Here is a 24,161-nt window from a genome sequence, read left to right as displayed (position 1 = left end):
ATTTATGGAATCAGCACAGAGTAATACTCAAAAATTCTCCTCCCCCTTCATATCATAAAAATTAACCCAGAGACACAGGTTTGCCTGATACTGTAACAATTCACATACAATTTACAATGCATGTTTGCATGCTGGTATCATATGCTAATTAGGAAAGAGAGAATAATTGTAAAAACATATAGAAGTACAAGAAAATGGGATGGAATATGTTCTTAGTTAACAAAATATTGATTTTATGTCAATCATCTCACCTTTGGAGGATGAAAACAATTTTTCTCACTGTGATAGCAACTGCAGACTGAAGTTTTAAAGTGAGATGTAGTGCCTCATTGCCTTCCTCTGTCAGGTATTTATCAATAAGCTGATCTGAAGAAAAAAAATCAATATTTAATTAATAGGAATGTAGATCATTCATTGATATCTGAATAAGTATTTTATTGCCCACTAAAGTGATATATCTTTTTAAATAAAAGAGGGGTTTGATAGTTGTATAATACTAAGAATCTGGTTACTGTTGAAGCATGGCTCAATTCAGTAGGAAATCTATTACAGAATATAACTTACCTAATTTTTTAATTTGGCTCTCATTCGCTTTTGAAAGGTTTTCACCTTCAAAGCATCTTTTAAGTTCATCAAGGTAAATTAGATCTTCATCCGACAATTCTATTTTTTTAAAACAGTCTCTCAGATCAGATATCGATGATGGCCCCTTTGGAGACAAACAAATATATACATATCATAGGAAATAACCAGAAAAATACTTTCATTTAAAACTTGGTGCAGAGCATATGAACATATATTTTTTATCACCATATCATCTTAAGACTTACTTTAACATCCTTGTAAACATTAGGTTTCTTTGATATGGCGCCTTGACTAGAGTTTGAGCCAAAAAAAAAAAAGTTAATTAAATACAGTACAAATGTAAGTCCCTATTAAGTTACTTGGTGAATGATAATATTTACTCTATTTGTTAATCTCAAATAGTTATTAGTATGACAGTATTAGCCCCAAGAATCAAGCTTACTTAGTCTGTAAAAAGTAATTTTAATTATCAATTATTAAAAATAAGGTCATCATAGATTCATGGAGCTTTTCCAAAATACTGGTGTACATATTGGGTATATATGGGTGTTTTCAGCTGATCTATGGTTTGAAATACTACTTAAAATTCCTTTTGGGTTACATATTGTATATAGAGGAATTATAAAAGTTTTAAGAAATTTAGGACAAACTCAATCCACTTTCAACATGTGCTATGTACATTGTGTATATGTACTACCTTAGCAACTGTACATGCCAGTGAGCACAAACTTATATTTTAACTTGCATAGCTGCTGGTTTGGAAGCTGTTCAATAGAATGATGCAACACATCCAAAGAGAGCCAGCCATCAGGTGGTTTCCTTTGCCTAGTCTTTCCAGGGGAACTATTTCTTGGCTCAGATATTGATTTTGGTGCTCTTGATGTTGATGTTGATGGTGCAGGGGATATTGATGTGCCTCCTGAAGGCCTCACAGATACAGAGTCTGTGATGGGTCTTATCATCTGACCAAATGAACTGGAAAAATTCAGTTCAACAGTTATTTATTGATTATCACCAAACAATATATTAATTTTTAAGAATGAATCTACCATGACTAAACTGGGGCCATTGCAAAAATGAAAACAAAAATTACCCTGCCTCATGGTCAAAATTCTTAGTATCCTCAGACCCCCTAGCTGTATATTACACCCCCATTAGGCTCCCAATCGATGCTCCCTCCCACAAACAGTAGAAACCACACTTGTCTACTAAATTTTTTTCACTTCTTCATATACACCCTTCTTCCTGCCCTTTTTCCCTGTATTCAAAGTCTGAGATCTTCACCACAATTGGTCACCAATTCAAACATAAGGCTGTCCTGTGTCAACAAATCAACTTGCATACTGTATAAAAATGATTCTATCATTACTGTTAGTAATAGTTGTTTACTGTATGCATTTACCTTTTCAGAACTCCTGAGGGAAGGTCTCGAATATGTTGTGGTACTTTATTCCCAGTCAGGAACATGGCAACTTCTGATGAGAAGGTGTTGCAGTTGTGTTCAAACAAGTTGTAGTTTTCTCCTCTAATAATTAGTTCAAAACAAAAAGGTAGCAGCAAGTGTTAAGTGATTTCAATAGCTTTATTTAGAGAGCTTTATTTACTTGCAAGTTTTCTGAAAAATAGAAAATAAAGGGAATCAACATGTACCTAAAATCTTGTTGTCCAACTGCACTTAAAAAAATCAATGAAAAGATCTTGAGTTGTTTCTGTATCACCAAGATCAAAAACCTCATCTGGACTACCAAGAATTGTTCCACCCTGACAAAAAAAGGAATTGTTTCAATCAGTAGTAAGTAACCTATGGTACAAGTAAAAGGGAAAAGAAAGCTGTAGTAGTCATGCTACCAGAAATTAACAATGTCTTGTTCAGATTTCAAAGTTGAACCAGGTGTCCAGATTTACTTTAAGACCTTACAGTATTTCTTGAATTACTATAGTTAGAGAAAAGATTAAGATATTAAATACCGGGAGACAAAAACTCCTCACCATAACACACCAGGCCTGTATGCCTAAAAGATGTATTTAAAAATAATCAAAAGAAGGCACAAGAAAATAACACATCATTTTAAGTACACACTTGGTCCTGAATCAAACAAAAAGTAAATTTAATTTACAAACAAAAAAAATACATACATGTGATCACTTGCAATTAATTGCAGATTGACATTAAGTAGTCGAGAAACAAGATTACAAGTCATATCTATTCTGAGGCTCTCGGGTCATACAGAAGCAATCTCTCCAATTATCAACATATTGGCCTGATTTGCAACAAATTCTCAGGAACAGCCAAAATTAATTTACTGCTAAATGTTAAGAGAATTAGTGTTCAGATCTTAGTGATAATTTTGGACTAAATTGGAGAAGGTAATTATACAGTGTATGCAATGCTAAAAATGATTGATTCTGATCAAACACCTCAAAACAAGCAATGCTCTTTGTTCATAGCTTTTTAAAACCTTGTACGAATAGCTAAGTGCCAAGGTAAACTAAAAATTATAAATCATAATCACACTACTGATGTGAATAATAGAGAACACAATACAGTTTAAGTCTTAACTATAATTATTCTAGGCCAGGATTAAAAAAAATCAGCCAATATTCTATTCAGAAAAAAAAAAGGGCACGTACCAAATTTCCATGGATTTGCAGAAAAAATAACTAATAGTTGGTGTGATGTCTGTACAGATTTTACCAACTTAATAAATGTTGATGTAGATGATGACGTATTAATTAAGCTGGCTTGGTATCACATCTATATACTGAATGAACAGACCTAACAGCTGTGGTGTAATCAAAAAGAAGAAGACGGATAAATGTTTCATTTGCCCTGAATTTTACTTAGTAAACTTAGTAAACTTAGTAACACTGAGCTTTTATTCCAAAGGATTAAGCGCTTAACAGTCGCATCTTTGCTGAGTCACAGTGTACATGCGAAACACAAAATTGAAAAATATTTCAGCTGGGATATTTCTCGCAAATTAAAATAAGCAGTCTTCTATCATTATCACGCTTACCAAGTATAAAAGGTGACAGCTGTCTTTCCATACCTCTAGAGAGGTCGTAAACGTACAATTTAACTGGAAATTTTGCCATCGATCTACAGGCTCTGCAGTGAACCTTTCAAAAGCATTCAAAACATTGAAACTTGTTGCGACACACTGGATAACAAAATCGGAAAGCTAATAAAAGGAGGACTGGAAGCTACTATATTGTGTAACACAGTCACGACGTATAACGTTTCTGCAAAGGATACGGGAAATAGAGTGCGTTGTGTGACGAGACCAAACAACGGCTGCGAAGGAGACAACAGTAAGCGTGGCACCGAACGAGTTAATCACTCATTATCCAACACATAGAAATAAGAATACCCAAACTTAACAGGTAGAAGTTGTCATCTTGATGTAGCACCAAATTCTCCTAACTTATTTACCAGAAATAATGTAAAAGCTGGAGGAGAGAATGAACAATCAGATCTTGGGAGTTAAAGGGTTAACAGCATCGCAACTCCTGTATAAACATAGGCATGCGTACATGCAAGAGCTACTTTTTCGGCTGGGTGGTGAGATGGGACAGTTTGTGTACTTAATGTTATCATTTTTGTCATCGAAGAGAGCATAGGTTTCAAAAACTAAAATATCGAAGAAAGAAAGAAAAAAACCTAATTTATCCGAACTTACACAGATATTATGTGATCTACTGTCTCTATTGTGAATAAAAACACATCACAGGAAAACGAAATTTCTTAAGCATGGCCAACAAGAAGCCTGACTTAGGTTAAGTTGACCATGATAGCCGTAGATTTACCTCGGTTTAATACTGAAGTGAAACACACCGAGCGAAATAAGAAAGGCAAACACCTGGGGATATTGTTTGGAGGTTGTTAATTAGACCCTTATCTCGCACCCACAAATTTGCATTAAATTTAAAGAATTCGCAGGCTTTGCTTCGCAGCGCAAAACAAAGGTACGACGAACAAGTTTTCATTGTCCAAGATATCGAAATTGCCGATGTGTGATGAAAGTCTATCGCTACTACCTTCAAGGCCAAACAAAGTATACATGAGCTATGTTAAAGCTAACTCGGTAATAAACGGCTGTGAATATATGAAAGTCATAAATTTGAACTGAGGATAAAGACGTGAATATGAAGGCAATATTCGCAGTAATGAACACTACTTAAGCAGTAGTGAAAAGAAGGCCTGGAAAAAAAAAATTCAAGCTTGTACATAGTGACGGGATTTGAACCCATGACTTCTGCGATACCGGTTCAGTGCTCTACCAACTGAGCTAACAAGCTAACTGGGAGCTGGCAACTGTGTTGGTTCCAATAATAAGTAATTTGTAAACTGTCTTTCCATAGCGGCTGCTGTCAAAACAGGACCTGGACAACGAAGAATGCTTTCCGTTTGTAGGGACAGGACCGAGTTAGTGGTGATGAAAACATATGCATGATGGTCTTAAATCAAACCTCAAATAAAGCAATTTGACTTTTGAAATGTTTATGACGGGTGAAATTGCTGATATTCCTAAGCATAGGTAACTTTGAAAAAATAGTCTTGTTCAGTCAAAACCTTTTTTTCTAGAAAAAGGGAAACATAAGCATACCAAATGTAAAATGTCGTACATAGTGAAGCAAGAGCTTGTCTCGATAAATTGGCTCCACATTGGCTCGAGTTGCTGCAAGGTTCGAGTCATCGTAAGTCAGCCTAACTTGACATCATGTTGCACGGTAACCTGATTTTGGCATCACTTAATACATCTAACCTAAAGCGGGTTTCTTGAAATGCTTTATCTTTAATGCGAATCAAATCTCTTTTTAGCGCCAACGCCAGATAAAAGACCTGTATTACTGATACCTATAAAAAAGGTTGGGATTATTATTTTCCTTTGCTGATATACAAGATAAACAGAAAAAAGTTAATTTACTCTCCCATTATCTGAAAAATTCCCTTTGAAAGGTTGTATGTAATAATCTAACTAGTCTGTTAATCCTCTGTTTCAACTAACGTCATGTGTACTGGACGTACAGTTTGAAAATACAGTGGTTGGCTATATAAAGTTTGTCATTACGGACCGAATTAAGTGGCCTACTGAACCTGCTACGAGTATCCTCTATAGCTCAGTAGTAGAACATCCGAAGTACTGATCAGAAGGTCGTGAGGTGGACTCCGATTGGGAGCACTCGGCATTCTTTTCTCCGAATGTGCCTGTGTCGTTTATTGATTAACATCACTGTTCACTATGGGTCTCGTCCTGATCAATTTTTGAATAAGTTCCAAGAACCATTGATTGCCATGGGTACTGACTTGAAATTGGCTTTTCCTAAAAAGAGATTTGATTCGCATTAAAGATAAAGCATTTCAAGAAACCCGCTTTAGGTTAGATGTATTAAGTGATGCCAAAATCAGGTTACCGTGCAACATGATGTCAAGTTAAGCTGACTTACGATGACTCGAACCTTACAGCAACTCGAGCCAATGTGGAGCCAATTTATCGAGAGAAGCTCTTGCTTCACTATGATGAGAGTTTCTAACTAAACAAATAAAAAATAAGGAGGAAGCGCTGTGATTCGCACTTCGTGCCGCCTCGAGCTTGCCTCCATTCGACTGAAAAACGCCAAAAAATTACGCCCATTCTACAGTCTATCACGCAATCCAATAGCCAAGTCTAATTTAGCAAGGCGGTTTTCTACTCAATTATCGTGCACAATCACTGGGTACTTTGATATTCCTGCCACAGTCTACTTTTTCAGTCAAAGGTAACACATGATGAATGCTGAAAATTGAAACTAAAGGCTTGTGCAGTTCGACGAAGCCTGGTTCCTATTGCTTGATTAATCATAATTTATGCGCGTTGCTCTTTTCCGCACGGTGCTATAATTGGCATTTTACAGGCTGCTATTTCAATTTCGGGCTACAAAAAAACTACTAAATTAGAAATAACTCTATTTACAAAATGAAGACCTCACGACGCTGAAAACTTCCCATGAAGTTAATGTTTAAGAGGTCTTTTGTATATCGCAGGTAAAACTGTACTAGCACTTGTTGCTTTTGGATCTTTGTGACGTCACGTGAAAACCAAAGATTTGTTGAAATGGCAGCGCGATTTGACACTATTTGGATCAATTGCAGCTTACATGTATGGAGGTTTTAGTCTAGTTATTCTCTTTATTTGCCTTTACCTTTCTTCTTCGTGCATTCTCTGCCTGGCCGACATGACACCATCTAAAGCAGAAGCAGAGAGTATAATTAAGTAAATCTTCCGTCTTTTATAACAGGTTTACCCTGTATTTATCTATCGATAATATGTAACAGTTGTTTTCAGTCATATCTACGAAATGCCTTGGATCTATACATGGACGGACCTGCGTGGTCCAGAGGTCAATCCATCATGATACAGATAGACCGAAAATGATGTAGAAGTTCACCATTTGCTGAAATCTCACCCGATTTATACCGCGATAATGTCGATATGCAAACCTTTCCATACGAGTATCCCTTCTGCTTATCTGCACTAGAGGAAGGATCGTAATAATGTTTCCCTTCACGCGAATTAGGCAAGATCCTTAAAAGTCATTCTCCGTTGGAGAATCAAACCCGTTGAGGTCGAATGTTAGGAAGTGAAACCCTGGCTCGCTGTAAATGTCTTATGATTTTACTAAAAATCTAAGTTCGATCGATTTCCGCCGCTTTCTCCTGGGTAGCAGCTGGTCATCGAGTCCATTGATAAAACAACACAGTTTATTTTCTTTGGCATAAATATGTTTTGGGCCCCACCCAAAATCATTTAAGTCTGAGCCGCTAGGCGAGGGTTAAAATGACTCTGAAATGGGCCCAAATATATCAATACCAAAGATCATAAACTGAATTACTATCAGTATTACTTTAGGGGGTTTGAAGAAAAAACTGAACGAAATAACTACAAAACAGTCTGAACAATCAATAAAGTGAGCGAGCAAGCGGGCTAAAATACATTTTAACCCACCAAAATCTCCATTTCAGCCCGCAAAATGCAACACATCGCTCGAAAAAGTGATGATAATAACGCTTGGCAAACTAAAATCATCATACCTAGAGCTTCTCTTAGTATCCTTCCATTGTGTTTCAGAGAACAAAGCTTTTCTTTGCGGACACTGATCTCTTCTATGGAATCGGTTTTGAACTCTCCGTCGCGGGGTTGTGATGCCACACTATTTCTTAAAACCTCTACCTCCTCTTTGTATGCCCGCAGGTCTTCTTTCAACTTCTTGATCTTCTCGTCATCTCTGATCTCCTCCTCCTTACACTCTTCATTTCTGATAAGCAATTCCATGTAATCACGAAAGGAGTCGTTATAAGGGACGATTGCATTCATTTTGAGGAAGGCGCCGAAAAAGGTGGCACACTCTAAGATGCAATCCCTTTCAGATGCAAGCTCTTTGCTCTTCTTAGCCAACACAGCGATAAATTCTTTCTTCTGAGACTTCTCGTCTTGCTTATCCAAAATTTTCTTCTGCACTTCTTTGGATAAGAATTCCTTCTCTATCAGAGAAGTTTTGTATTCGATATGCATGTGCGTTCTGTAGTTGTGAGAGCATTTCAAACAACTGCCCGAAGACATTGCGATGCAATGGAACAGTTTATCGTTTCCGATACTCTCAACCATTACCCCTTGTAAGTAACAATGATCATGGCAGATTTTTTCATAGACGGTACGTTTCACATTTTCCTCACCAACAAATACATATTTCTTGCATTCTTCGGCTGCACAAACAGTCATGGGATAGTCTATTTTCAAAACCTTCAGATCGTACCCTTTAAACTTCAGTGACATTTTGAAAGAGTTAATGTCATTGTCAAAAGCCTTGCATGTGTTTTCAGCACGTTCAATCTTCTCCAAGTTCATTTGAATTAATTCAAAAACTTCCCCCATTGGCTTGCTTAAGGCCAGCACGTAGTTCCTTGCATCGTTTAGGCTTAGCGTTTGCTTTGTGTCGTGGGGCTCCATTTCCATCACTCGTTGGAAGAGCTTGATAGTAGTTTCACATGACATTTTCCAACTCTTTGAAAAGCTATCAATTTGTTCCTGTCCAAATTCAACTCCTTTCTTGTTGCAGGCAAGAAATCTGTCGAGAACAAATATATAATATATACACTATATACACACAATAGAAAGAATGAAATGGCTATCGACCGAGTAGCTCCCAGTTGAAGGATCCAGGAAGATACGGATATCTTTTCCAAAATGTTAAGTATGTGCAAATCACGAAAGAGAGAAGAACAACTCTAACCTGTTCCGGCGATATAATACTACGTTTCGTGCTACGGCCTTCGTCAGGAACATACGAATTAAGAGGAGCAAATTAAAATTTGAAGAAGGTCGAAACTTAGCATTAAATCAACGGAACAGTGTACAGTTGTTCTTCTCTCTTTTCTCACATGATCTGGGCCATTGGCAGAGCTGCCACAAGGCATGAGCCTCACCGCGAATCTTATGAGACAGTCGAATACTACAACAGGCTGAAGAGACCTATCCCAAGATTTCCACTTTTATCAAAAAGCAAACCCCTTTGACTAGTAAGTAAGTAAAATAACCTAGGTGTTAGGTGTTTGCAATGTTAATAGAAACGCCCTTCGCAAATCCGATGCCTTTGACGCTAAACCACCCTCTAGCTATTGGCCTACTGAACGAGCAGTGTCAGGACAATAGGCATGATGGCCAGTCTGGCAAAACACTGCATTTTCAAACTGAGCTGAGAAGCCCCTTTCAATCTACAGGCACACTATAATCGGCTGAGCGTTGGGGAGGGTAGGTTTTGGACTTTTCAGTCAAGGAAGGTTTGCTTTTTGGTTAAAAGTGGTGTCTTGGAAGAGGTCTCCCACGGGTCACAGTCAGGCTATAGAGGGCCCCGATCAAATATGCCTATGGTTAAATATACCTGAAGGCTTCGTTGTCGAAGCAGAAGTAATTGGAGGGTGAGACATCAATTCCAATCATACGTTCACTCAGGAGTTTCTTAAGAACTGGTAGGCTGTCTCCAGGCTGATAGAAAGTTCCTCTCGAGTTAGTAAAGGCAAATATTATGTTAGATACCAAGGACTTGTGAAGATGTCTCAGCAGCTCTAACACACAGAACTGGAAGGACACAGTCAACCGTGAATTGTTTGACTTTAAGAGAACAACCACCGCATTAATCTTTTCGTAATTGGTTAGGTAGGCCAATGTGTTGGCAAAGTTTTCTTTGTCCTTTTTTATTCCCTTGCAGTCTCCGATTCCTGGAGTATCAATTAGGTGGAACCTGGCAATGTCTGTCTCAAACGTGTGCTCACGAGCGAACTGAGTGGCAGACTGACCGATAGAACAAACTTCATTCGCATCATGACCAAAGGAAATGGCTTTCTCTTCTCCTTCTTTAGTTGTATAGGTAAAGCTGAAATATTAAATGTTTAATTAGCGATCTCTTCTCTTTCATATTATTATTTTTAGTCTGGTGTGTCACCAGCTGTCTGTGCGGTTTAAACATAAAATGATTCTAAGCTGTGACGTTACTATTTTTGCTACACATCAGAATCAAAATAGACAATAGTGTCACTTAGTCAGGAGATCATTACGTGGACTAAATGATAGATGATAAAACGATTTCACCTGACCGCAAGTTGGCTTTTGCCAATACAGAATCGAACGCGCGTGTATGCATCCGGGATATATAAGTTCTCATTGTAGTGCGCAAGCCCGTAGAGGCTATTAATAAGATAGTGACATCGTTACATCTCCCTTCTTTCAATAAAGAAACAACAAAACAATAGTAGATCTCCTTGCACGTGGACGAATCTGAGTATCGACCTTTGACTGCGCTTTATCTTCGTCTAGCATCCCTTGGAAGTTCTCCGGAACTTTGTTAAGATGTGAACGATTTCGGCGGCCGTAAAGTCTACCACCTTCTGTGCTAACTATATAGCAGCGTACCGCTACCTGACGACTAACTTGCGTTTTAAAACATTTTGGCTGATATGTTAAGGGTCGCATCCGCACCACATCTCTGACTTAGAGTGGTGGCAGCCCCTTAGCTCCTCTGTCGTAATAGAAGGAAGCGCTTATGTTTCCTTTATTGCAATTTAAGCTTCAGATCAGGAATAACTTTTGACTGAAGCAGATGACTAGCCATGGGGAGGAAGTGCGGGTTCTGCGTGCGAAGAGACGCTGTGCGGGAGTGCTGTCCATCCCTTCGGATGGGGTGTTCCTAAAGTTCAGTAGTGGTAGGTGAGGGTCATGGCCAGCATCAGTAGCTTTCCTCAAGCTGTCCTTTGCTGTTTTAACACTGTTCTCCGCCTTACCGTTGGACTACTGATATCGTGGCGAAGAATTAATATGTTCAAACTGATACTCTGCTACAAACTTCTGAAACACGTTTAAGTCAAACTGTGGTCCGTTGTCCGTGGTGATACGGTCCAGAAGCCAATGTCTTGCAAGGTGCCGCTTTAGTTTGCCAATAAACCCTCTGGCGGTCTTAGATGTCAGCATATCTAACACGAAGAAATTAGAGTAATGGTCAGTGGTAACCAGGTCGTCGGTGCCGTTAAGCTCAAACAGGTCGGCTGAGATGCTCTGCCATGGTCATGTTGGTATTTCGTAACATACTGAAGGTTGTTTCTGCTGTACTGGCTTGTACCTGTTGCAAATGCTGCACCTTTAGATGAACTCTGTAATTTGCTTGTAAATGCCTGACCAGTAGAAAGCTTTTTTAGCTCTCCTTAGACACCCCTGAACACCCAGGTGACTGGCATGTACTTTGTCTATCGTTGATTGCCTTAGGGTAGATGGTACTATAATTCGTTCACCCTTGAACACGACACCGTCCTGTATGAACAGTTCTTCTCTGAAAGGAAAGTATCCCTGCAACTTGAGTAGTACATCTGCCCTGCTCTCTGACCTTACATACATACATACATACTTTATTTGTCACGTAGGTCGATAAATGGCAGCTAAAAAGCTGATGTGGACCTACAAAACTAAAGAGTGTCTACAAAATTTAAATAATAACAATAACAAGTTGCGAAATTATGGTAAGTAAGAAAGGATGTAAGACCTAGTAAGATAATATACAGTTAATTTACAGTAGTAATAAAAAGTAATAAAATAAATAAAAGTAGTAAAATAGCTTTAATATATGTAATTTACAACGTCTTTATTTAGTCCCTGTAAACCATTAAATGTTATTTTATCTAAAATGTCGGATTTTGCTTTGAGAGCAGATTTGAAAGAAACAATGTTCGGTTTGCTCTTCAAGTACACGGGTAAGTTGTTCCATAGAACAGACGCATGGTGAGAAAAAGAAGATCGACGGAAGTCACTTTTAGGGCGTTGCACGAATAGCTTCAGATTGTCCCTTAGATTTCTCAACGGAGAGTGTTTAGTAAACAAAGAGCTTATAGCAGCCGGAGCTCTATTGTAAAATGCCTGATAGGATATAGTGGCAATCCTCTTTTTATAGAAATATGATAAGGACTTCCATTTTGTCGCTGCCAGAACTTCAGTATTGGGGGTAGATTCCTTTAGGTTAAAAATAAATCTCGCGGCTCCAATGTGAATGTCTTCCAGTGTCTGAAGTGACTTAGAAGATCCCCATAATGCAATAGAATACGCAATACTTGGAATGATACCTTTGAAATAAATTGACTCTAAGAGGCGATTGTCGAGTCCTTTTAGGTGTTTGAGTTTCTTCACTCTTGCCGAAAAACGTTTGCTCAAAGATTTTATATGTGGCGACCAAGAGAGTTTATTATCGATAAGAATCCCTAAACATGTAGCTTTGGAAACAAATGATAACTCATTTTGCCCTAAACAAATTTTCTGTAGGGGTCCGATGAATCTTGATTTTGATAACAACATTAGTTCACTTTTTGCGGGATGAATAGTCATGAAGTTATCCTTAGCCCATTTGTTTAAGTCAACGATCGCTTTCTGTATCTTAAATAAAACTTCATCAACAGTATTTCCAATGCAAAAAACAGTAGTATCATCTGCAAACATTTCAACGGAAGCGTTCGTTGTGGCTCCGGGCAGATCATTTGAGTAAATGCTGTAAAGTCTAGGACCAAGTAAAGACCCTTGGGGTACACCCGTATCTATTTCCAACAATTCTGAGTTTGAACCATTTACGGTGACAAATTGTTTACGATTATCAAGATAATTTAAGAGCCAATCGTAAAAAGAGCCACTAATACCTATAGAGTGTAATTTATCCATAAGAACTGTGTGGTTGACGCAATCGAACGCTTTCCGAAAATCAATAAAGACTACGCCAATAATATTGCTTTCATCCAAGGCTAAACGCCATCGTTCTGTAACGGAAAGTAAGAGCAGCTCGGGTGAGCTTCCTTTTCTGAAGCCCCATTGATTTAAGGAGATCAGATTGTTGCTATATAAGAAGTTATCAAGTTGTTGGCTTACAACATTCTCCAATAGCTTGCCCGGAATGCTGAGAAGGGAAATAGGCCTGTAGTTTTCACAGTCGAGAGTATTCCCCTTCTTGTGAAGACATTTTACCTGTGCCTGTTTCCACTGGCTGGGGAGTTTGCATTCCAAAATACTTCTTTGAGCCAGTGGCATAAAGCAATCCAAAAATGCGTCTCCAATAAGGTACAGCTCTTTGCTGGATATGTCATCAGGTCCACTCGCCTTGCCAGGTTTCAAACACCTTAGAGAAGATTTTAAAAGATCTCTGTTAAGGGCTATGTTATAAAGAGAGGCACTGTTTTTTCTTGCGGACTGACAAGGAGAGTTTACTGAAGAATCTTGTGTTGATTTCGAGAGGGATTTTCCAACATTGACAAAAAAGGAATTTAAAGTGTTGGCCTTTGATGTATCGTCTGCGTGAATAACTCCGGAACTATCTTTAATCGGTCCGATATTTGTAGCTGTTTGTTTTCCCTCGAAAGATCTTACTGTCTTCCAAAAATCTCGAGCAGAGGTTGTCTCATTAAATTTTGTTAGCCAATAACTTGATTCCGCTAATCTAAGGAGTTTGGTGCATTTATTTCTTGCCTTCTTGTAATCTATCCAGGCTTGTGAGCCCTTCGGTGTTTTCTGTGCTTTAAGGAGTAATTTGTAGCGTTTGTTCAGCTCTTTACGTATGGAAGAGTTCATCCAGGGTAGGCCCCCTCTTCTTATCTTTACTCGTCGAGCATGAAGGTGAGATTTCATAATGTCCTTGTATAAATACTCCCAAGCCCAAGTAGCATCGTCCAGATTGTGAAAGACATTGCAGATACTCCATGGGGCTGCAGCAAAGTCCGTTCTTAATGAGTCTAGATCTACTTTTTTATAATCGTAGACTGTTTTGAGCGTTGGTTTCTGACGTTTTCTTTTGAGATTTACGATTGCATATATTAAGTGGTGATCTGAGATTCCTAAATCACAAACACCCTGGTGAGAAATTTTTGAGGTGTCAGAGCAAATCACCAAATCAATCAGCGTTGTGGAGGTGTCAGTGATCCTTGTTGCCTTGTTGATGACATTCTTTAGATTAAATCTATTCAAAAGTTGACGGAATTTCCAGGTTGAAGAATCTGTGTCCCTGGATTTAGGCAAAAGATTAAAATTGAAGTCCCCCAATAAAATTATATTCGTTCGTTTCATCCATATGCGATCCAAAGTAGAAGAAAATTTATTTAAAAACGTAGTGTCATCGGGTGGGCGATACATTGAAGCAACTAGAAGTTTCTGAGACGCCACCGTAACGTCAATCCACGCAGCTTCTAGAGAGTTGTTTACATTTATGTCTCGACGCTCATATGCATCTAAGTATTCAGCAAAGTAGATGACCGTGCCACCGCCTTTTCGGCCATCGTTTCGATCGCATCGAGCAGTTTTGTATCCAGTAATGGCGATTTCGTCGTCAGTAATATCCTTACCTAGATGGGATTCAGTTATGGCTAAAATGTCAAAATTCATCGAAAGTAAAAGAGCTTTAATTTCCAATAACTTGTTAGGAAGACCATTTACATTGATGTGTGAGATCTTCAAACCTGGTAGTTGCAAGTCCGCTTTGAGTGATGGATAAAGATGCGAATCAGATGAGCAACCTAGTGTTGGTAGTTGCAGGTCCACTTCGAAAGATGGATAAAGATGCGAGTCAGATGAGCAATCTAGGTTTGTCTCATTGTCGAATGGTAAAGACGACCAAAGGCAAATCGGACACCACCAGGAAAATGAAGGAAGTCTTTGATAGTTCTTATATTCGCTTGGCCTGATCGAGGCACATTTTATGTGACACCACATGTTGCAGTTATCGCAATTTACCGCTCGATGATTTCGGGCAACACGCTTGTTACACACTGAACATTCATCTGGACCAGGATTTATGTCGATGTCCCCACTTGTGTAGAGTCGCATTTGATGGAATGTTGAGTGCGAGTTCGCATAGTAACATATCCTGGTCGCATGAAAACCTCGCACATGCCACAACAGGCCAAGATGGCGGATCGTTTTCGTCTTCCGTTGATTGCAGAGGCTTGCGTATACTGATATGAGATCAAAAATGATGATCGTTGATGGCTTTCAGCTTATTTGGATCAGCGCCGAGACCCACTGAAGATATAATGTGTCCCATGTAGTTAACTTGTTTCTACCTTGCTTGATCAAAGTGGCTAGTGCCTGAAGCTCTGCATGAACTTCCGTGGCACTTTTGATTTCTAAGAGAGTTAATTGTCGAATGGGAACAAATGCAATCATATCTACATGCTCAATCTCGATTTCTGTTGGTGATCTCATGTCAATGACTCTTTCTCGATCTGCGCATAGTTAGTTTCCGTAGGAGTGGGGGCCCTCGAAGCATACGCAACAGGGTCGGTGCCCCTCTTGTAGCAAACAGGCCTCCAGACCACTCAAGGAGGCATCTCATTGAAGCACCGCTTCTTTCGAGGATCGAAGAACTTGAGCACAGGCACTTGGGTTAATACTTGCTTTACTTACTCTAGGTACTTGCCATAAACTCCTTCCTCCCATACAAACTCATTTTCCTTCTTGACAAGGTCTCTCAGTGACTTTGCCAAATCTGCTAGATTGAGTGTAAACTTCGGCACGTAATTCTCTGTGCCTAGTACTCTCTGGACGCTTGCCTTATCAGGAGGGGGCGGCATTTCGTTGATGGCTTTCAGCTTATTTGGATCAGCGCCGAGACCCACTGAAGATATAATGTGTCCCATGTAGTTAACTTGTTTCTACCTTAACTGTATCTTCTCTGAATTCAACTTGATACCTTTCTGTCGACAGCGGTTGAACACCTCTCTCAGGTTTCGGTCGTGATCTTCAAGGCCTTCTTCATCCGTGTCTCCTGCTCCAAAGACCAGAATGTCGTCTGCTCTGGTAACCCTTCTAGTGCAATATCAATCCTTCTCTTAAATTCCTCTGGAGCTGGTGATACTGCAAATGACATACGAGGTCAGCGATACTGGCCCCATGGTGTTCCGAAAGTAGTTGCATAATTGCTTGGCTCATCCAACTGTACGTGCCAGAACCCATTTTTCGCATCAAGTACTGTGAACTCACAGGCCGCTGATTGGAGAGGCAGCACATCATCTATTGTGGGTAAAGAGTTATGATTTCTGCATAGAGCTTCATTTAAGGGTTTCGGGGCAGTGCACAGCCCCACCTTGCCATTCTTCTTTGCTAAAATCCACTCAGTCTGTGTATCGACCTTTCGAATCCCTCTAGTATTTGATAATCTGTCCAATTCTTGTTTTAAAGATTCTCTGAGGTCAATTGGCACTCTCTGTGTAGGTAGCTGGACTGGATAGACATTCTTGTCGCTCTCCAGATGGAGTTGTCCATCCAGTTTGCCTTCTCCAGTGAACACATCCTTGTATTGCGACATTGTAGTCTTGCACCTTAGAACCGTTACTCTTCACACCATCCGAGTCCACAGCGAGGATATTCTGTTTGTTAATAGTTAGCGATTGAAGATGTTCATGCTTCACCACTAACAATAAGGAACTCAATGCTGCACTTTTTATTGTTCTTTAGGTTAGGTTATTGTTCTTTAGGTTAACAACCTTGAGTCTTCACTTGCCCAAAAGTTTAACTTCTGACTGGTTGTACATTACCAGAGTCACTGGGGTTTTCTCTGACTCATTCAAGCTGTTGTGCCCACAGAGCCTCGTCACCGTCTCATCAGTCATAATTTTTACAGTTGATCCACTGTCCTGTCGAGACTTCTCCTTTCCATTGACAAGCTGGGTGGCAAAGACTTAGGTAGGGCGTCCACTTTAGGCTAATGCACTAACCTCCTCTTTTACCTCGATCTCAACCACATATTCATATTCCTCATTATTACCACAATTCCTGCAAGAGGTTGATCCCCTGGTCTCTACGATTGAAAACATACCTCTCATAGGTCTCATTGCACTTCCCACTGCAGTATTTTTCCATCTTCTCTGGGATCACTACTAGATCTTTTCTTTGGTCTTCGATCTCAAATTCCATAGCATCAATAACACCTAACGCATCCAAGCTAATGCACGCAAGTAACGTGGCGGTCCTTCGTTCCTTGTTCCGATCCAGATTTTCCGAGTCCTTAAGCTGGGCCACGATTTCAAAATTTGACCACGCTCGACTGAATCGATGCCACTTGACAAGGAGGTTTCCACCGCTTAAATCCAACTTTACTGGAAGTGGTATGTTTACAGGAACAGTTATCACACTGGACTGTGTACCCGAAGAATTTTGAGTCGAAGCGGGATGGCTTGCTCCGCACCCGGTTGGGTATATCGCGGAAGTGTTGACACGATTTTGCACATAAAATTGCTAACAAAACTCCCCAAGTTTGCTTCCAACAAGGCCACGAGCGACAGTTCTATTCGGACTTCACTTCTGACACCATTTAACTTGGTCAGGAGATCAATACGTGGACTAAAAACACAGCTTGAGAGGACAACGGTGTAATCTGACCGTAAATACAGAATTGAACACGTGTTCGTCAGAGCGATAGGGCTAACGCTCGAAACGTCAGCTTTTTTACTCTTTACGGTGGCTAATTTACGTTTTCAACCCAGTTGTTAACACTAAATTACCGAGTTTAGGACATTTCAATTAGCGTTTATTGTATGGTAATAGCCTATTTAAATTTATTGTATTGCAGTTTTTACGAACTTTCCAGTAATTAATAAACCAGTTGAGATTGATTGACGCCTGGAGGTCCGTTAATATAAGACATTTCCCCGACGCGGCGTTATTCAAGTTTAATGTCAGCGTCCGCCCCATTACAGCGAGTGAATCTATTGATGAGAACTACTAAGCTACCTGTGAAAAAATTTAAACTTTCGGTAATTGTTGAGGCTACTCTTGGCGATTTAAGCTTTATGTACGACAAGGCAAACTTTGATTGTCCTTCAGTTGTGCCTTCCAGCCTTCTAGCGTTAACAGCTAGTAAGTCAATAAACGACCTCTTTACCGTCAAAGTGTATCGAAAATATTTCGTTTTAAGGTTATCAAGTCAATTACAGCTTTCCAATGCGAATTTTTTACGGTTTCTTATATTAGAAGTGAGGTTAAAAGTATTCTTGTTTGTTTACCTCGTCCCCTAATCCAGTACAATCTCGTAGGTAAATAAAACTGTACCTTCTTCTAAAACTTAAGCTTTTTGTATTAAATGGAGTCTACTCTCCCTGGATCGTAGTTTGCCCTCCTCGCTTTCAGCGTTCGAATTTTCAAAAAGCGAATTTGAGCATATAAGCCTTGTAGAGAGGGAACGCTTGTAATATGGTAAACAATAAATAGAACCGCCGCGGTACTTGCCTGGCATTTTGCGCTATTTTCTAATTTGCATAATCCATAATCGGCCCGTGGGCGTTACCTCTGCATAATGCCCTGCTCTAATATCGATAAGCCAGTCGGAGTGCGCAATATCGGCCACAAGCCTAAGCGGTACAATAAACTAACAAATTGTTACCTGAATGGTATTAAGACGGTGAATTCGTTGCTCTTTCTTGCTGCCTCTAAGGAGTTGTACTTGCTATAGTTGGCAATCGCATTGATCCAGGTGGACTTCCCGACTCCTGTCTCTCCCAGTATGAGAATATTGACGTCCCTTTTTATCCTCATTTTCGTGAAATCTTCTAACAGAAATAAAAACAACAAACTATAAGACACACTGTTAACTGGAATATCAAGAAGGAAGTGAGTGAATCTGCTCAACAGACCTTGATACTCGTTTAAAAACGAGGTTTTTCCCACCCTTCTAAGAATTCACTCAGCACTCCTCTTAATTCGTATGTCTCCCAATCTCTATTTATCCTCTTCATCAAAAGACCGTCAATGTTTATTCATTTAATTGTGACACTGATGAACGGGTGGACAAGAACCACCGAACGTTCAACTCACAAGACAGCCCGGATTGAGGAAACATTTCATAACATGAACGCACTTAAAGATTTTCAATATCATTTACATATTTACTTGAAACTGCTGCTTCATGATCATTCATTTTCACTTCTAAGGCCTTAAGACCCTTATCAAGCTTTTCTTCAATTCCATCCAATCTTTCCTTGACGCTGACTTCACCTATCACCCACTGTTTAAGAAGCTCTCTGTAGTGTTCCTCAAATTCAGGGTCCATACATTCCTTTTTCAGATCATCAATAGCACTTTGGTAACCAGCTCCTCCCAGTCTCACCAATACATCTTGAATGTCCTGCCAGTATTGATTGAATTTTTGGTCATCAACTAAAGCCCGGCTGGCATGACCATAAACTGTGTTTCTGTAACATTTAATGCGAACGATATCTGCCTCAAGGGTTGTGTCTTCTGCAGGAGGAAGTTTATCCCAGCCGGTGTCTGGAGGAACAAGACCACAAATGTTCCTCAGTAGAACTATCAATAAGGTGATGTCGAAATGCTGAGATGAAACTGAAGATTTTATGGTAGGATAAAGTTTTCCCCATTGTGATGGATTGAGCACTTTTCTTGTTCTGAGTGTTTGCAGCACTGCATAAACTGAGGGACTTGATAAAACCGTGTCCAGGTTTCCTGGCGGACGCTTCTCTTCAAATTTCTCTCTTAGGATATGGGAACTGACATCCACTAGGAGTCTGCATAACCGGGAGTAATTAGTTGTCCATTTTGTTGGACGAGACAGTGGTGGCGCTGCCAAGGCCATGAAGGATTTTTCCTGAATTAAAAATAAACCAAAACACTAAACAGTGGACACACAAAAGTTTTAAATATAAAATTGCAAAATGAGAATCGCTTAATTTTTGAGGGACCCCAAAGGTTTTTTAGGGAAAAGCAGAACATAGCCCATTTGAACAGCGAAACAGGATAACGAAGTAAAAACATGTTCATTAAAGGACTTAAATTTATTTTTGGAAATTCCAGGGACAAATTAAAAAGGATGAATACGTAGATGAAACTTAAAAAAACTGAGAAAAAACAAAAATAACAAAGCGTGTAAGTGTCAAAGAACATCCAAAAATGAAATTTTTTTTAGATTCATTTGAACTTCTTTTGAACTAAAAAGAACCAAATCACGGTATTTTTCTCGATTTATTTTAGAGAAAGCTCGATAAAACTCAATCTGTCGCTTGAATTCATGGTACCATGTCTACCACATTGTAAGGGTAAGCGAGTCTTCATTTACGATTAAACAGTTAGACAAAAAGTTATGATACTTATGCTTATTGTCATGGTTTTGACACTCTTCTACGAATTAAATAGAAGTTAGAGTAACAATAATGCTCAAACGAGCAGATGGCGAAAGTTCTAAAAATAATTTAGAACGGAGAGAAACTCACAAACTTTATTGAAACACGTGACACCAAGGAGCCAACGAAAGCTCGTTGCAAAAATTTACGTGTATCAACAAGAAGAAATTAACAAATAAAGAACAGGTAAAACCTAAGTATTAATGGTAAAAACGTCTTTCTTTGTTATCAGCTACAACATATTAATCAGAAAAAATTTACAACACACTCGTCCTGGCCCACCTTAAGTTTCTAAGGCCTTGCACCTAATTAAATTCCTGAGATTTGAAGGCTCCCTAACATGCGTGGGTAGATTGTTTCAGAGTCAGAATGCAATATAAGAAAAAGATACGTCCTACAAAATAGCATTTGGAGCCTGCTCGAATCAGAACTCAAATTGATGATTTGAAATCGTTAATCGCCCAAATTTGTTATACATTTACATGGACGCATTCCCAAATCATGGCTGTCAATAGACTATTTACGGGGAGATATACTTAATCCGAACCAAAACTCTTGTATATTAGACGTTTGAACCATTCTTACTTCGATTTGTTTTGGTTTATAATTGCTGTTTTTGTAAACATTGTTTTTAATTCCTCAAATTGTTACATGGCCCCCTTGAGAACATAGAGCTAGTATTAGGAGCCTGCTGGTCGAGTCTTCTGCAATTCAGTTCCGTCAAGATTGTTGTAACAATTTTTCGATACTTAACATGTTCATTAAATAATTAGGATAGCCTTGAACAGAGGTGTGAGAGCTTGGACCAGGCGCCTACACTTACTCGTATCCCGATTATACTACGATAAGTTCTGCTCGTAACTAATAGACTAAGGTATATGGAAAACAGTTCTGAGTGTGTAATAATTGCCGTTATTTTCAATTTGTCAGATAAAGTGTGATTAATTCCTCTTTGAAGAGGGCTACAATATTCGATGCCTGGTAGGATGTATGTCAGTACCGTAGATAATTTCAGCGCAGTGTTACTATGGTGAAAATTCCTAATTCTGCGAAGGGTGGCTATCCAAGCATAAATTTTGTTAAGAACCAGCTGAGTCTGTGAGGAGAACGCTAGCTAGTTGTTAGTTGTTGCTACCAACAATTTGAGTTTAGCGATAATCTGGATGTATTTGTGATCGATCTCCCTTCGCATATAGCTTGCAGCCAGAGATCAGGGTCGTAACGAGGTATATTTTTTCGTCGCTGATCCCGTATTTTTACGCAAATTTTTAATCCCTGATCCCAAAAGTGATGAAAATTTTGATCCCTGATCCCACAAAATTTTGTTGATCCCAGTGTATTTTCTATCCATAACTTTGTCTGGTAATCATTTTTTACCAATTCGCCAATGCGACATTAGACTAAAATAAAAATGAGCTACTTCACATTTCTTTCACTATATTATGATGGTCCAAAGTATTAGAGTCCTACCTGAATTATCTCGGTTCCCACTTCTTTTGTTCGTTTTTATCATTGTAGAATATTACCTTTGGCAATCATCGTTGAAGGATCCGTCACTTCGTTGACACGTGTTAACAATCTTGATTTTTGTCAAATTTAACTATCAGGTGAACTTCACTTAATTCAAAACACACTAACTAGTGCAATACTATACAAATTCTAAACGTTTTATACGGGAAACACGAGGAAACAAATTTTTCCTAAAAATCTGATAACTTTCGAATCTATCCGCTTGAAAAACCAGACTGCTTGAAATTGACGTTGATATTAGCCTCATAAACTTTAATAAACTTTCTTATTAAAAGAGATTTCTTAAAAGATAAAACGGTAAAAACGAACGATAAAATCCGACGTTTCGGAGTAGTCATGACTCCATTATCAAGGTAAAAGTTTAAAACATGCAAATAACAGTATTTAAGCGATGTGGCGCGAAAAATTAACATAATAGGTGCGAAGATTATACAAATACTTTCGCACGAATAGAGTCCGATTGCACGTTCAGGTTTGGCTTTAAAGTTCTTATATGAAGCATTTCGTACAATAAGCAGTCAAATTTGTTCCTGCACTTCTTAAGAACTTCCAAGCATTTCAGTAGGTCCTGAGGGATCGTCCCGTGTACGTTCTTGCAATGTTTGGCAATGGCTGAGGATTGTTGTTTATGTCCTTTTAAACGATTGTGTAAATGTCCGCGTGTGTATCCTATATAACCTGCATCGCACAGGTCACATTGGTATTTATAAACAACACACTGTTCATTTACGATCGATGGCTTTGCTTCTTTCACATTCAGTTCTTGATCAATTTTCGGCTGACAAATACGGGCTGGATGTTGGTGTTCACTTTTAGGCTCAGATCCTTGAGTTGTCCTTTCACAAAATTTGCTGAGGTTTGGTCTTTAAATGGTAGAACCACTCGAATTGTGTCATCCGTCTCTTTAGTTGGTAATAATGGTCGCTGCTGGTCACAAACCTTTGAGTCAACGAAATTATTGGTGGCAGAGTCGATGAGGTGTTTGGGGTACTTTAAACGCGAGAATACTGTCTTCAATCGGTCACATTCGTCTGAGAAGTGTGACCAAGAAGAAGATAAACGATGTGCTCGACCCAGCATAGTTCGGAGTAAACCCTGTTTGTATCGATTGTCAACGTGACTTTGGTAATGTAAGGGGAGACTTGAATTCGTGGGTTTTACGTACACCTTTGTCTCTATTTGGGGCGATCGGTTCAGTAACTGGATGCCCAAAAAAGGGAGCATGCCATTGCATTCGGTTTCCATCGTAAATTTTACGGAAGAACGTGCCTTGTTAAGCGTGTCCAGGAAGTTAGATGCTGTTGCGATATTTGGCATGATAGTAAGTGTATCATCAACGTACCTTCGATAGAAGGAAGGGAGTTTACCCTCTCGCTCGAGGTTTTCTTCAATTGAAGACATAAACACATTAGCTAGCAGGGGACCAAGGGTGGAACCCATGGCCACGTCATCCGTCTGTTCGTAAAGTGCTTCATTATACTGGAAGAGTTGTCCTTTTGTAGCTACACTGAAAAGGTCAACAAGGTCCGTTTTGGTCAGGTTCAGGTCATAGGTTGAATTAAACCAGTCGTTGTCAAAAGCTCTGTTCGCGAGTATCTCAATTGTTTCATCCAAGGGTACGTTGATAAAGAGGGAGGACACGTCGTAAGAAACCAGAATGTCGCCGTTTGATATTTCCAATTCGCGAATTTCGTCGGCAAATTCAAAAATGTCAGTTACTGTGTAGCGATTCAGAGAGAGAGGCTTAAGTTTAGTGTCGAGCCATTTCGCCAGTGCATAGTTGTAAGTTTGCGTTGCTGATAGTATAGGGCGCATCGCCAAGCGCTCCTTGTGTGTTTTCGGTAAGCCGTACAAATGTGCTAATCTGGAACCTGTAGGACGAACAGTATCTGCTATGGACTTAGGCAGAATTCTACGAACAATGGCGTCTAAATCTTTCTCTTTCTTTAAGAGGGGGTGGTAATATGTTGGCGGTCTACCTTTACTCGAGGGCCTTTCCAGGGGAACAGCTTGAAATTTACTGGAATCATTGATGGAAGCTTCGGATAATAGTCGCAGATATTCAGATATCCATTACGACCACTCCCGATCCTTTATCTGGTTTGGTGATGACGATATCGTCACGTCGTTTCAGTTGTTCGATGGCAACCAAAAGTGTCTTGGGAGGTTTCTGTACTTTGCGCTGGATGTAATTCAGAGCTACGGATCGTAGGGTTGCGGCCGCCAATTCTTTCAAATCATCGCTTTCAAGATGAGGTTCAAGATGAGGTTCAAGGCTACTCGTCAACATCCGTTTCTTTGTAGAGTAACCTAGCGATCTTCTTTGTGTGAGTGCTCATTACCTCCTGATAGTACTTGTTTCTGAGAT

At 39.3% G+C, this 24,161-nt stretch overlaps 2 protein-coding genes across 12 annotated transcripts in view; both read right to left on the bottom strand.

Annotated features, from left to right (window-relative positions):
* Positions 1 to 613: 613 nt before the first annotated feature.
* The window catches only part of LOC131770158 (uncharacterized), a 35,943-nt gene continuing 12,395 nt past the window's right edge, over positions 614 to 24,161 (bottom strand). Inside the window, exons 6-15 of one of the 11 annotated variants that reach the window (XM_066170672.1) lie at positions 19,020 to 19,731; positions 18,514 to 18,679; positions 9,505 to 9,996; positions 7,658 to 8,691; positions 6,769 to 6,811; positions 2,236 to 2,346; positions 1,988 to 2,110; positions 1,283 to 1,560; positions 831 to 876; positions 614 to 709 (exon numbers count right to left, since the gene is read on the bottom strand). In XM_066170672.1, the coding sequence (XP_066026769.1) occupies positions 1,284 to 1,560; positions 1,988 to 2,110; positions 2,236 to 2,346; positions 6,769 to 6,811; positions 7,658 to 8,691; positions 9,505 to 9,996; positions 18,514 to 18,679; positions 19,020 to 19,719 (2,946 nt within the window). In that variant the 5' untranslated portion in view covers positions 19,720 to 19,731 and the 3' untranslated portion in view covers positions 614 to 709; positions 831 to 876; position 1,283. Of the gene's footprint in view, positions 710 to 830; positions 877 to 1,282; positions 1,561 to 1,987; positions 2,111 to 2,235; positions 2,598 to 3,216; positions 5,910 to 6,768; positions 6,812 to 7,657; positions 8,692 to 9,504; positions 9,997 to 18,513; positions 18,680 to 19,019; positions 19,732 to 24,161 lie in introns of those variants that run through there. The other 10 variants (XR_010718434.1, XR_010718435.1, XR_010718439.1 and 7 more) reach the window with 10 other exon arrangements.
* Positions 22,550 to 24,083, bottom strand: LOC131778400 (uncharacterized). Its single transcript, XM_066170814.1, has 2 exons — positions 23,871 to 24,083; positions 22,550 to 23,737 (listed from the first exon to the last, which is right to left on the bottom strand). The coding sequence occupies exons 1-2, from the start codon at positions 24,081 to 24,083 to the stop codon at positions 22,550 to 22,552; spliced, it is 1,401 nt and encodes a 466-aa protein (XP_066026911.1).

The sequence above is a fragment of the Pocillopora verrucosa genome, chromosome 8, assembly GCF_036669915.1.
Source record: "Pocillopora verrucosa isolate sample1 chromosome 8, ASM3666991v2, whole genome shotgun sequence".
NCBI classification, from domain to species: Eukaryota; Metazoa; Cnidaria; class Anthozoa; order Scleractinia; family Pocilloporidae; genus Pocillopora; species Pocillopora verrucosa.
This window is presented reverse-complemented; position numbering and strand designations above follow the sequence as displayed.